Source organism: Hermetia illucens, chromosome 4 (genome assembly GCF_905115235.1).
Source record: "Hermetia illucens chromosome 4, iHerIll2.2.curated.20191125, whole genome shotgun sequence".
Classification (NCBI taxonomy): Eukaryota; Metazoa; Arthropoda; class Insecta; order Diptera; family Stratiomyidae; genus Hermetia; species Hermetia illucens.
In genome coordinates this window covers 64564267-64579380 of record NC_051852.1, presented here as the reverse complement: position 1 = coordinate 64579380, position 15114 = coordinate 64564267, and the positions used below count along the sequence as shown (strand labels likewise).

At 35.7% G+C, this 15114-nt stretch overlaps 2 protein-coding genes across 2 annotated transcripts; both read right to left on the bottom strand.

The window, feature by feature from the left end:
* Positions 1-1340: 1340 nt before the first annotated feature.
* On the bottom strand, positions 1341-2363 carry LOC119653964 (sentrin-specific protease 1-like). Its single transcript, XM_038059123.1, has one exon. It carries the CDS (start codon positions 2361-2363, stop codon positions 1341-1343), a length of 1023 nt encoding a protein of 340 aa, XP_037915051.1.
* Positions 2364-13609: 11246 nt separating this feature from the next.
* LOC119653962 (bromodomain-containing protein DDB_G0280777-like) lies at positions 13610-14884 on the bottom strand. Its single transcript, XM_038059122.1, has one exon. The coding sequence runs from the start codon at positions 14882-14884 to the stop codon at positions 13610-13612; it is 1275 nt and encodes a 424-aa protein (XP_037915050.1).
* Between the last annotated feature and the right edge of the window lie 230 nt (positions 14885-15114).

The window sequence follows — 15114 nt, the reverse complement described above, 5'->3', positions numbered from 1 at the left end:
GCATTTTTATGTATTTGCAATTCTTCAATTTTCTTTGTGTTATGTATATTGTTTACAATTATATCATCCAAAGTTATTTTTCCTCAAAATTTAGGGTTTTTTCATTAGAATAATAGAATCTCTCGTTTCTTCTATCTTTAATATTTGAAAAGTAGTGATTTAGAAAAGAGAGTGCAATTATTAAAATGTACCAGATGATTTCCTGTTACAATAAGGTTTCTAGTGTCGCATGTTTGATTTATTGGAAGTTTTTCGGCATTTTTAATAACAATTGTTTCTTCATCCAGTTCTAATATTTCAGTGTTCAAATTTTTAATTAGTTTACAGGTATTACTATAGATGCAATGTTTACTAGTTTTGAGTTCATTAAAATATTTATAAGCTTCATAGTGTTATTTATGGAGAGAATCGTTTCTACTGGAAAATCTATTTCTTTATATTGTTCATTTGTTATTGGTAAAATCATATTAAGTATATCTTAGAATATTTATAAATTCTACAGGAATTTTTATTGCGAAAATCAATATACTGTCTTCTGCTTTACATAAACTAACTTTTACATATTGTAATTTGTTTACATCGAGATTATAAATTTTTATCTCGTCATCTGTAAGAATGTTAGGGTGTAACATACCGTATCTCGCGGATGCAATATTGTCTTGTATATGGTCAATTCTTCCTTTTAAAATTTCAATTTTGAAAATTTTGTCGTAGTATAAATTGTATTATTCAAGATGCTATTTATTTTACTAGTCATTGTATGTCTGCCTTTGTTAGCCATGTCTCCAAGTCTTTTGATTGTGTCGCTAAAATTTCTATTGATTTCTACTTGTTGATTAATGGTTTGTATAATGTTATGATTATTTATGTCAATTGTCTTGAGGTGTTCGTCTATGTTTTTTCTATCTTCGTCGTCCATTGTCCCGAAAAGCCAATGTTGTGCGTTACCTACTAAATTAATAAGTCCTCTTTTCTGTCTTCTGTCTAGTGGTTTCAATGTGTTAACTTTATTAGTTAAATGTTCAAGTTCTGTTAGTATTAAGGATTTTTGTTGTTCTTTTAAATGTTCCGCGTTAATTTTAAATTCGTTTATTACGTTAAGGATTTCTAATGGGTTTTTATATGAAGAACGATGCTAGATTTCATTGGTATTTCTGCTTTGTTTAGATGTATTTGCGTAAATCCAGGACTGTCGTTAATGTTTTGTATATTTAATTGTCCGTTAGTTGGAGTCAATATCATGAGTAGTGTTGCGAATATCGTGAAGAACAACTGTAAAAATGATCATGCCCAGGTATGGTTTTATTGAAATGGTAGTGAGATGTTGTATGATATAGATATTATGTTAATAATTTTCCCTGAATAATTTCGACTATCATTCTTTTTCGAATGTAAGGAATATTTTCTTGTGTGAATAAAATTTGGCGATGTTTAGAAATATTTTCTGCGATGCTACAGCTAAATACACCACAGTCGTTTGCATTTTCCTGTTGAGGTGTGTTCGCGGCTGCATCTTTGATAAAGTTTGAAGTATCGAATGGAATTTGTGGCTTATCCATGGACTCGTTCCTTAAATATTCTTCTAAAGTTTCTAAAATTTGCGCATTGGGTACTCCTAATGAGTCATAGTATTTCATTGTTTTGTTAGGGAAATCAATTATGGAGATAGCCCAATGGTTTTGGTTAACGTGTACTGGTATCAGTAGAATATCATAATCGAAAATATTTACGCTTCGTGTCCATCTTTTAATTGATTGGTAACCTACATTGAGAAGGCGTGTAGCGAAGAATGTGTTCATCGCAAAGACTTTGGGTGAATTTGGAAAGTTACTTTCTTTGCTGCGTTCGACGATTAATTTCAAATAAAATTCTATTATTTTGTCGTTCAACCATTTATTATTTTTCAATGATTTGATATCGCGTCTGGTGATATCCATACGAAATTTGGATGTTAACACTTCGTCATCTGGACCTTCGTTTATTGCTGTATTGATTATTGATAGTTGTTCTTCGGTAAGGTCTGGAAGTTCTGTTCTATTATCGGGATAGTCTTTCTCAATGGGCAATATATTGAATTTTAAGGGCCTTTTAATATTGCTGGGATGAACATTTTGAAGTTTACCTTTAACAAATCTGGGTTGATGTTTTAATCTGGCTGCTTTATAGTTCTTTAAAAAGCCTGTTGTCCTTTTTTCATTGTATTCCTCGCGTTTTTCATTTGTTTTATTTATCCATTTTTCTTTTGTTTTCTTTAGGTTTGCTCTTACTTCGTCGAAATTTATACTGTGTGATTGCACATCATTTGGCCTGCGCTTAATTGTAGAGTGATACCTATCGTTATAATTTCTTACTGCTTGTTGCATTATTCTTTTGGTAGAAAACTGCATTTTTTGGTATGTAAGAACTCTAAATTTTTCTATGATTGTCTCATGGAATCTTTCCACGTCTGCAATTCCGGTACTATTATGTGGCTTTGTTAGGTGTAATTCTACGTTCTCTGAGTCTAGAAACTCCTTTATTAAAACGCTGTTGAATTCGTTTCCTGCCACAATTTTTTGTGGTTTGCCTATTCGTGCAAAATGTTCTTCAAGTATTTCGATTAAGGTTACGTGGTTCCTGTCCGTTAGAAAGTAAGCTGCTCCGAATTTTGAAAATTTGTCAATAATTGTAAGAAATGACTGCTTTGTTACAGTGAAAATATCTGGTTGATAGTATTTGCCGTTTCGGAGAGAGTAAATTTTGCTTTTATTGGCTTACGATCATATTTCACGGCTTAACACACGTCACATTGATTTATTACCACATGAATGAGATCAAACAATTTCGGATAATATATTTTGAATTTAATTTTGTTGAATGTTTCTTGAATTCCAGAGTGTAAACTTTCTTGAGCGTGGTAAAGTGCAATTTGTCTAACAGCTTCTATTTCTGTTTGGACATCTAAAGCTCTGAAAGAACGTTTTATGAATTTAATTTGTCTGTCATTGGAGAATAGTTTTCTTATTTTTTCTTGCACGATATTATAGTTATGATCTGAAAGTTCCGAATAAATTCCGATTTTGCCTTTTTAAGGTTTTGTGTGAAACAAAACCTTATTAGAATCGATTCGATGTCTGTCTGTCTGTCTGTCACAGCCGATTTATTCGGAAACGGCTGAACCGATTGTCATGAAAGTTGGTAGGAGTATGTAATCTGCCGTTCCCTTTACATGCAGCAACTGACGCCATTTTGTGTTAAGTTTAAGGGGGGCTCCCCATACATGTAAAAGGAGGGTGCAAAATTTTTTTTCATAAAATGTGGCCATGTGGGGTATCAAATGAAAGGTCTCAATTAGTACCGGTTCAATATTTGATGTTGGGTGAAACATAGGGGATTGAGGGCTCAACATATGACCCACAAAAAGTGTAACAGGTCTCGTTCTCAGAACCCATCCAACCGAAAAATTTGAAAAAAATCTCAATAGTGCATCTCTATGAAATCTACGCCTCAAAATATATCCGGTTCCGATATCTGCACAAATAAAGTTAATAATAGTATATTTCCACATTTTAGAAATTTACCCGGCACCCCCCTTATGTTCATCCTAGAAGTACAATTCGGCATGCGTGTAACGAAGAACATAATGCACAATTTGGTCAGTTTGAAGAAAATCCAACTATTATTAACAAAGTTATATGGGGTAAAAATTTACAATTTTTTGTGAATTTCGTGCACTCTACAACCTGCATGACGTCATCATCACATATCAATTCATCAATACCACAACGAAGTTGGTTCGTATGAATTGGGTGGAAAAGAATTATTTTGTTTTAGTTCTTTAATCATTTGTATATGAATATCAATTATTCCAACGAGACATGTGTGTATGTAGGTATAAGTTAACCCGAACGGAAATGCTGCACGCGCAAACACACCTGTGTCAGCACCACATCCAAAAGCGACGTCTGCAACTATTGGGGTCATCGGTGCAATCGATGAAATCGCATGATTGCACATTAGGCAAAATCATATTAATTTCTTTTATATTTCAAAAAATTGTAGTTAGTTGTAATTAGAATGCCAAACAGGCATGAAGTAATAAATTGTTTTTTTTAATATAACTACCCGATATTTTTATTAACTGGCGCCCGAGCAGGGACCGCTTCGCACGTGTGATTTCTTTGATAAGTCTTATCCTTAGAATCTCTAGTAACTTCGTTACATTATCGCAAAGTTTCCGCGAATTTTAAAATGATACGCGATAACCAAGTAATCGTTTTCGTGTAAACGCGAATGAAAAGTTTTCGGAGTGGAAAAGATAAAACCGGAATTAACCAAAATTTCGAAGCACGCGTGTTTTTCCTGATTTAGCCCCAAGTAGCCTTTGAATAACCAAAGGAGGCAAAAAGGACAATCGCTGATTAAGGATCCGAAGCAGTTCACCATAAAATTCGAACAAAACAAAATTTCATCCGATATGAAAGCACGAGCGTTCTTAATGTAAGTAATTACAAATTATTATTGTAAAATTACGCCAAATTGATTTCTCTAAAAAAGCTAACCAGATTCAATTAGAATAAATTCAAAGTTTTAAAGGTTCAATTAAGAATTGTATGTTTTGTTTTACCTTATATTCATTTATTAAAGCTATTGCATTATTGTCACTAAATTGTCTTTTATATACAAAAATATTTAATTTATTTTAATTCAAAAGAAAAATACTCGAAAAGCGAATCGTTTGAACTGACATAATCAAAAGTGAAATAATTAAAAGTGATTGAATTCAGGAAGTGAATAGTGAATATCTGCAATCTTTTTGAATTTATCGGGAAAGGTGATCTTTTAGTTATTCAAAAATGTCGAATCCTCATAATTTGATTCAACCACCGCGATTAAATCTCGATGGCCTTGCTGATGCTTTGCCCACTTTAGAACCACCGGTTAATGGCAATCATAATGAGTCTAATAATGCTCCCAACTACGAACTGCTTCAAACTATTTCCCGAGTAGTTGAGGAAACTCTCCGTACTCAAGGGAGACAAATGTTTAGTGCATTATTGAATCCCGCATCTGACATTGGAGATGAAGTAGACGTACCAGTTAATATCAGTAATAATGAGAATCTGTCCGAAATGGATAGAATTGCTGACGTCGTTAAGAGCTTGAGGACATTTTCTGGGGAACCAGGTGAATTCAGCTCATGGCGAAAGAGCGTTGATAGAATCCTTCATATTTATGACCATCTAAGAGGCACGCCGAAATATTACGGTATACTATCGGTTATAAGAAACAAAATTGTAGGTAACGCAGATATAGCATTAGAATCGTACAATACCCCTCTGAATTGGACTAAAATCTCCAAATGTTTAAATCTGCATTACGCGGATAAAAGAGATCTTGGTACCTTAGAGTACCAGATGACAACCTTAGTCCAAGGTGCGAATACCGTTTCCCAATTCTATCAAGAAGTGTATAATCACCTATCTCTTATACTTAACAAATTAGGGTCGATTGAAATGAGTCAGGACGCGATGAATATCATGACTCAATCGTACCGCGAAAAAGCACTTGATACGTTTATCAGAGGACTAAAAGGTGATTTGCCACGGTTGCTTAGCATTCGCGAACCGGCAGACCTACCGCAGGCCTTACATTTGTGTTTCAAACTTCAAAACATGGATTATCGTGCCCAATACGCGAATAATTCCAGCACCAATCCACGGAAGGTTCTCCATAATACTCCACCTCTTGTTCCACCACGTAGAATGATGTCTATTCCTTCAGGCACCAATACCAGCCCCTAGGCGCGATTTTCATCCACAATTGGTCCATAATCCTCAAGTGCCACAGAGACCACGATTCTATTCACAAGGTTACCAACAACCCCAACATGAGGCTCCCCAAAATAAGTTACCTCCTCCTCGACCACCACGAGGACCAGTACCTATGGATGTTGACCAATCCATCAGGTCTCACGCCATAAATTATGCCAATAGACCCCAAAACCAACGTTGGCTACCAAAACGTCCCCAACAAGCCTCCCAGAGGCATCACCCTCCACCTAAGATACAAAGAGTGTACTACACAGAACCTGATGAAACCAATGATGTTACAGAGGAACAATACGAACAAGACATGAACCAAGAGGACCTTAATTATGACCAGACCCTAACTGACTATGTGGACACTAGTGACGAACCAAGTATCGACCAATCCGAACAGCTGGACGATATCTATTTTTTAGATTAACACGCTCTTCACTCCCATATTTCGAGCATGTAGTACGAAGTGGAGAGCGTCTCAGATTTCTTGTGGACACAGGGTCTAACAAAAATTATATACAGCCTAGACACATCCGAAACCATATACCAAACAACAGAGCTTTCTACGCTAACTCCGTAGGAGGTAGCATCGAAATTACGTATCATGCATTTGTAAACTTATTTGGCCCTGATGCAACGAAAATTCAATTTTTTATCCTTCCAAGTTTGATTTCATTCGATGGTATAATTGGTAATGACACCCTTAAACAAATGAAAGCTATCATTCACACAGACGAAAACTATATGACACTTCACCCTAACTTACACATTCCTTTGAAACAGCATATCTCAGAGACTGTTAACAGCATTAACATCAGAACAACACATCTAAGCCAGGAGCAATCGAGTAGGTTAAAGTTAATCCTTAAGAATTGCTCGAAACTACTCACAGAACCCGACGAAAAGTTAACGTATACTAGCACAGTAAAGGGAGAGATACGTACGAAGACCGACGATCCTGTATACTCCAGGTCATATCCCTACCCAATGGCCTTGAAAGGAGAAGTTGAGAAAGAAGTAAACAAGCTTCTCAAAGATGGAATAATAAGACCCTCCAAATCCGCTTATAATTCACCAGTTTGGATCGTTCCCAAAAAGCAAGACGCATCCGGTGAGAAAAAGTATCGAATGGTAATAGATTATCGCAAGCTCAACACGGTTACTATCCCAGAGAGATACCCCATTCCCGAAATAAGTGAAATTTTAGCGAATTTAGGCAAAAACAAATTTTTCTCTATAATCGACCTGAAGAGTGGATTCCACCAAATCCCACTCAAGGAGCGCGACATACCAAAAACGGCTTTTTCCATTAACAACGGTAAATTCGAGTTTACCCGTCTTCCGTTTGGGTTGAAGAATGCTCCGTCCATTTTTCAGAGAACCCTCGATGATATTCTCCGAGAGCACATAGGGGTGTGCTGTTACGTTTACATTGATGATATTATCATCTTTGGAAGAAACGAGGAAGAACACTTTAGTAATCTTGAAAAAGTGTTGAAAACCTTAGAAGCCTCCAACATGAAAATCCAGTCGGATAAATGCGAATTTATGAAAACGGACATAGAATTCTTAGGATTCGTAGTAAGTAAGGATGGTATCAAAACTAACCCTCAAAAGGTCCAGGCAATTGCGAATATGGCAGTACCTAAAACATTGAAAGATCTTCGATCATTTTTAGGAATGTCAGGATATTATCGACGTTTTATTCAGGATTATGCAAAAATTGCAAAACCCCTAACGTCTCTTTTAAGAGGGGTAGACGGACGAGTGTCCAAAAATCAATCCAAAAACAAAATCGTTCACCTCGACTCGAAAGCCTTAAATGCTTTTAATAATCTAAAAAATTGTCTTGTGTCTAAAGAAGTAGTACTGACTCATCCGAATTTTGAAAAGGAATTTCATTTAACAACAGACGCTTCTGACTACGCCATTGGTGCAGTACTCTCTCAGGATAAAAAACCCATCGTTTTCCTTTCCAGAACATTAACAAACACCGAAGAAAACTATGCTACCAATGAGAAAGAGATGCTTGCCATTATATGGGCACTGACCTCATTGCGAAGCTACCTTTATGGTTCTCGAAAGATTAAAATATACACTGACCATCAACCACTTACCTATGCTCTTAGCAATAAGAACACTAACAGTAAGATGAAAAGATGGAAAGCCATCCTAGAGGAATACAACTACGAGCTAGAGTACAAGCCGGGTAGAGCTAACGTTGTCGCAGACTCGCTTTCGCGGCCTCCTAAATCAACCCTAATCAATTCCCTTACCCCTACAGAACATAGTGATGAGAGCTCGTCACACAACCTCATCCCTACTGTCGAGTCACCCATTAATGCATTCAGGAATCAAATTATTTTAAAATTCGGCAATGAAGACAGCTACCAGCTACAAAACCCTTTTCCAAATTATTCGAGACACATATTTATCAAGGCGCAATATTCAAATAATGAATTAATAAGTATCTTCAAGCGTTACCTCAATCCTAACACCATAAATGGTCTTCTAATTGCCGAAGAGAATATGGGCCGCATCCAAGAAATTTACCCTGAACATTTCAGTAGCTACCGAATACGCTATACGCAGAAATTTGTCGAGGACGTCTCTAACGAGGCCGAGCAAGAAGAGAGAATACTACAGGTACATAAACGAGCGCACCGCAATGCCGAGGAAAATCGGTTACAGCTATTAGAGCATTTCTATTTTCCGAGAATGTCGGTAAAAATAAAAAGCATAGTAAAACGATGTTGTACTTGCAAAGTAAATAAATACGACCGACACCCTAATAAACCCTTACTAAACGCTACTCCTATCCCCGCATACGCAGGTCATACAATTCATATCGATCTCTTTAGCACTGAGGGACATAGAGTTCTAACTGCGGTCGATAAATTTTCTAAATTTGCTCAGGCTAAAATAATTGCTTCAAAATCCATCGAGGATATTAAACAACCCCTTACAGACTTACTTTTCTTTTACTGTGTGCCAGAAATCGTTGTCATCGACAATGAAGGAGCGCTTAGGTCCGCCTCCATAACCTCCTTATTAGAAGATGACCTTAAAATCCGAATCTATAAGACTCCCCCTTATAAAAGTGAGATAAATGGCCAAGTTGAACGCTGGCACAGTACGCTTACTGAGATTATGCGATGCCTAAAGGAAGAAGGACCACCTAGATCCTTCGAAAATCTCTTGCAGCGTGCTGTTTAGGAATACAACCTTACTATTCACTCCACTACGGGAAAAAAACCAGTTGAGCTACATTTCGGCCGAACTCCAAGAATAGACCCAGACGAATTAGAACGAATTCGGCTATCAAATATTGAGAAATTAAGACAGAAACAACAGACGGACATAAAAAACCACAATAAGACGAGACAGCCCACTAAGCAATACGAAACTGGAGAAACTATCTACGTAAAACAAAACAAAAGAAAAGGATCAAAATTGACAGCACGATACAAACAAGAAATTGTTAAAGAAAACAATAATACAACCGTTTTAACTGAATCTGGAAAAATCATACATAAAAGCCACATACGTAACTAGTCTTCCCTTTTCAGGATCTTACCCTACTTGGTAAACGCCAAAATTGAGATTTTGGATTTCTCGAACTCCCAAATCGTCTTGTTTCACACAGGAAGAGCAAAAATACAAGACGGAAATTTTAAATTGATCCACACTATCAACATCGATCAATACGAGCGCTTCGTAACAGATATTGAACCTGTTCTTAATCTCCCAGAAGTCAGACACTATTCTTTCTCATCTCATTTATCTTACGAGCTCAAACAAATTCAGGAATTTATTCGAAATTTAAAACCACGAAAAATTAAAAGGTCACTTGATTTTATCGGCAGTACTTGGAAATGGATTGCAGGTAATCCAGATCACGAGGACTTTGTCACTATAAAAGCAAAAATTAACAATATGTTAGAAAATAATAATAGACAGGTTCTAATCAATCAAATGTACACTGAAAGAATCAATAATATTACACAAATTGCAAACGAAATTCAGAAATTATTTAAGGAAAGCAACAAAACAAATTATGATATGATATTAGATGTTAAATTCAGATTGTCAATAATTAAAGAAGAATTGAAAAATATAAACCTAGCATTGGGCAAAATTAGGCGTCGTTTACTCAATTATTTTATCAAAAATAGAAATGAAATTAGCTACTGACATTTTAGATAAAGAATTTGTACCGTACTCCACAATAGAAGAAGCTTTAGATTTCGCGGAAGTAAAAATAATAACAAATTTGTCATGTTTACTGTACATTATAAATATTCCTTTGACGACTAAGCCTATCTATGAAACATTATTAATTAAAGCTGTAAAGAAAAAACATATTATCAATTTCATCGAATTTAGTAAAATTTTGAAAAATGATGAACAAATATTTGGCGTAATTGAAAACTGTAAAAATGTAAATTCTTTAACCATTTGTAAATCGGATGAAATTTTGGATATCTCAAACACCTCTTGCATACCAAACCTGATGAAAAGCCTTACAGCCACATGCAAGACAACCAGCAATGCGCACATACCAACCATTGAAGAGATTGCATCCGGTACCATTTTGCTGAACCAATTTACTGGTACAATCGAAGCTGAGCAGATAGCCCATAAACTAAACGGTACCTATTTAGTTAAAATCCATAACACGAGCTTAACGGTAAATGGAAGGACCTTTGTCAATCGCGATATAACAACGATGAATGTGCTACCTGCCATATTACAACCATCTCCAGAAGTTAACACTTACCAGGAAGTACTCTCACTACAAATGATGAAAAATCTCCATATAAACAACACCAGCGAGATTCAACTTATGCGTACCGAAACTAGCATCCATCGAATAACAACATACTCAACACTTACCATAATTGGCGTTTTTATCGCTTTCATCATTTCCTTCCAGTTATGCTTAAAATTCAAAACTAAGAATATCGTTTCAGAAATAAAGGTTAAGCAATCGACGGAACTACCATCACCGGTTCCGACATCATCGTCGTCTTCGAAATCCGATCCAGAACCGCCAACATCAATTCCAACATCAGATCCACGATCAGCAACTACCAAGGTCAGGTTCAACGACATACGATTCTTTTAGCGATTGGGGACTATCGCATTTAAAGCCGGGCGAATTAACCCGAACGGAAATGCTGCACGCGCAAACACACCTGTGTCAGCACCACATCCAAAAGCGACGTCTGCAACTATTGGGGTCATCGGTGCAATCGATGAAATCGCATGATTGCACATTAGGCAAAATCATATTAATTTCTTTTATATTTCAAAAAATTGTAGTTAGTTGTAATTAGAATGCCAAACAGGCATGAAGTAATAAATTGTTTTTTTTAATATAACTACCCGATATTTTTATTAACTTATATAGTATATGCGTGCTAATGAACTTTGCGGGTAGAGCCTAATTTAGATAGATATAAGAAGTAAATCGGAAATATGGGTACGATCAATTTATACATGTGCCTATATGTGTACAGTATTCGAAAATAGGCAGTTTGTTTGTTTAGGGTGAGTGTAACATCTACGGCTGTAATATGTACGTATTTCTCGTAGTTTTGTAGTTGTATACGGGTAGAAAAATGTGCGTTGAAATTTCTTAGATAAGATGAACACAAAACTTTTATACCCGAAGCACGTGCTTCCGGTATTCCGACTTGTTTTATATACCTTCTAAGGATGTCACTGAGATTTTCAAAGTCGTGTTCTGCTATATATATGCTACGTTTCTTATGTACGATGTCAATTTCACGAACTTTATTATTTGTGAGGATGATTTGGTTATTGTATTTATTTACAATTTCTTCTTTGATCGGAATATGATCAAGTAGTTCCTCCTCTGCAGAATGTATGGTTGCCATGGTAGCATCGTCGTTTTCGTTCTCTATATTTGCTAGAACTCTTAAATCTGAAAATGTATGTTTTGTAAGATGCAGGGATTTGCGATTTAATTTCTTCATTATGTTCAATCCTGCTTAAAAAATCTGCCACTCGATTTTCCTTGCCTTTAATATATTCGATGTCAAATTGGTATTCACCTAATTTTAGTAACCATCTCTGGTGTCTTGGAGAGAGATCTTTGCATTTATATTTTGTTTGCAAATACTTTATGGGCTGGTGATCAGTGAACACTTTGAACTTGTTTCCATACAAATATGGTCTGAAGTATCCCACAGACCATATAATAGCTAGAAATTCTTTGTCTGTGGCGGAGTAGTTCCGCTCGTGACAATTAAGCGTTCTTGATGCAAAGCAAATAGGGTGGCCTTCTTGCGAAAGAACGGCGCCTATTGCGTAATCTGAAGCATCAGTAGTAAGATGGAATGGTTTGCTAAAATTCGGGAATCTTAAAATTGGATGTGAACTTATGAGAGTTTTCAGTTTTTCAAAGGCTTGTATATAATTAGGATCGTTTATGTTAATTTTGCATTTTTTTTGTAAATATTTAGTCATCGGTTGTGCCACTTTGGCATAATCTCGAATAAACTTACGGTAATAATCTGTAATCCCTAGGAAACTTTTAATTTGTCTCTCTGTCCGAGGTAATTTTAATTTTTGAATTATTTTAATTTTTTCGGGATTAGGCTTCAACCCTTCTTTGGTAATTATATGCCCAAGAAAACTAGTTTCCCTCTGCATAAAATTACATTTATCGATTTGTATTTTGAGATCATTTGCTTCTAGAACTTTGAAAATATCTGTGATTGCGTTAATATGCTCTTGAAGGGACGTGCTGAATATTAGCACGTCATCCAAATACACAACACAAGTTTTATTTATAAATTTTCGGAGTACATCATTCATGAGTCTTTGGAATGTCGCCGGTGCATTTTTTAAACCAAACGGCATTCGGACAAATTCGTAAAGGCCATGAGGTGTTACGAAAGCGGTTTTATGCCTGTCTTGCTCTTTTACCAGGATCTGATGGGAACATTTGGCAAGATCTATCGTTGAGAAATATTGGGCTCTGCCAAGTTTATCCAAAAGTGAGTCGATATTTGGTAGAGGATATTTATCGTCTACCGTCACCTCATTTAGTTTGCGGTAATCAACTATACACCGAAACTTTTTAGTTCCTGAGTTATCGCTCTTCTTTGGGACTATTACCAGCGGACTTGAATATTTAGAGCAACTTTTCCTTATTATTCCTTGAGATTCCATTTCGGCTATTTGTCGTTGAACCTCTTCATGTTTAGGAGGGTAACGATACAATTTCGCGTTTATTTGAGCATCTGTAATCGTTTTAATTTCATGCTCAATGGATGGGGTGCTTGTTAATTTTTTAATAATTTTTTCAATTGCTGAGTATTTTTCCTCATTTAAATGATCTAATTTAAGTCGATGCAAAAAGTTCTTTTTAACTTGTTCTAATGAACAAATTTCTTTAAATATGTACGGCTTGTTTGTGAATTTTATCACTTGTCCGTTTAAAGTTATTGTTTTTTCTTCGACATCAATTAGAGTGTCGAGTGTATTAAGAAGATCGATACCGATTATGAATTGGTACCTTCTTTTGTGCAAGGTTTTTACCTTCCACCTAATTCTCGCCGCTGAAGGTAATTTAAACTCCTTCGGGGCGCGGGTATGTACTTCATACCTAATCACATCTTTATTTGTGATAGTACTAAAAGAAATTGGTGTTATAGCAACTTTCTTGAAACAGTTAATTGTTTCATCAATGATTGAAAAAGATGATCCGGTATCGATAAGTGCCAAATACACCATATCATCGATTGTTATATTTATCATTGGTAATGTTTCCGGGGCTAGTTGTGAAAAAACATTACCTCTTCGTTTGTGTTATTTATTTCAGGTTGATCCTGAACTATTTCATCTGAAATGGGATTATTGTAATTTATGTTATCAGAATTTTGGGAGAAATCACGACTACTTTTTCTCGATTGATTTCTCTGGACATTATCAATTTCCATTGGTTCTTGCCTATTAGGACCTCTATTTTGAGCCCTGTCAAATCGATTCTGACCAGAATTTCTATTATTTGAAAAATTTTGAGATTCTGAAAAACGGTTATTGTTACGCGATTGTTCGGAATTTGTAAAACGATGATTTTCATTATTGTTTTGGTGGTTCCGATTACGATATTGACCCGAATTGTTATTAGGATTGTTATATTGATTATAGTCACTGTCCTGTTCTTGTCTGTTACCATTCGTCTTTTTTCTGTATTGTCCTGAAGTATCAGTCTGTTGTCGGTCGTTATTTGGGTTATCTTTGGAATTTTTATTGTAACCATTTTTCCAATTTTTATTACGATCACTATCGAACATTCTTGAAATATTTTCATTTTTTCCTTTCCTGTATTCAGGCCTAATGCACGAATTTTCAAATCTTCTGCTATTCATTACATGAATCATTTCACCAATATCATACATATTTATAATTTTGTCTAACAGAATTCCCTGATTAATTTCTTTCAAGGTATTAACTAAGATTGAATCGACATTGCTCAAGTCTACATGCAAAGTATTTTTATAATATATACATAATTCGTCCTTTTTACACTTTATGTTTTGAATTTGTACGGCTAAATCACTTACTGTATTAGCTCGTAAATCGCTGATTCTTCTATAAATCTCGAACGGTTCGATGTCCGGTTTGTATCGCAATTGAAGTGCTTTTTTAATGGATTCCCAATTATCAGGTTCCTGGATATTAATAACTACATCCTTGGCTGCTCCCTGGATTTTTTCAAAAAATACATGCCTAATGGCTACCCGTCTCAACTCAGGATCGTTAATACTGTTGAGGTAAAACTCGGTACTACTAATGAACGAGTTTATTGAAATGTCGCATGCACCAGTGAATGTGCTCATGTGACGAATTTCCTTTAGGATCCTTTGTGTAGGATCTACGGTGTGGTTTGTGAAAGTTGATAGTCGGCTGATTGCTTCCGTCAACCGATCTATCTGGTTTTCACTGTTCTGGTTGTTAACCAGCTGCTGGACCACCGCTGCGAGTTGCGCAAATTCCGCCTCTTTTGCTGCCAATCTTTGTTGCAGCTCGTTGATTTGAGCCTCCATGTTAACTAAATTTAATTATAATAACTTACTCCGGTATTGTGAAGAATGAATCTTCCTTCTTTCTGCTTTATATTCACTTTAATTTACTTTCGATTATTATTTTTTTTCGACTGGATTCCCAACCCAGCCTCAGGAGGGATTTAAAAAAACCGTATTGTGGCTTTACACCGGCCTTTCCAATCTAATTAAATATGAGGTTAATTCGCTCGACCGTAATTAACCTCCGCGAC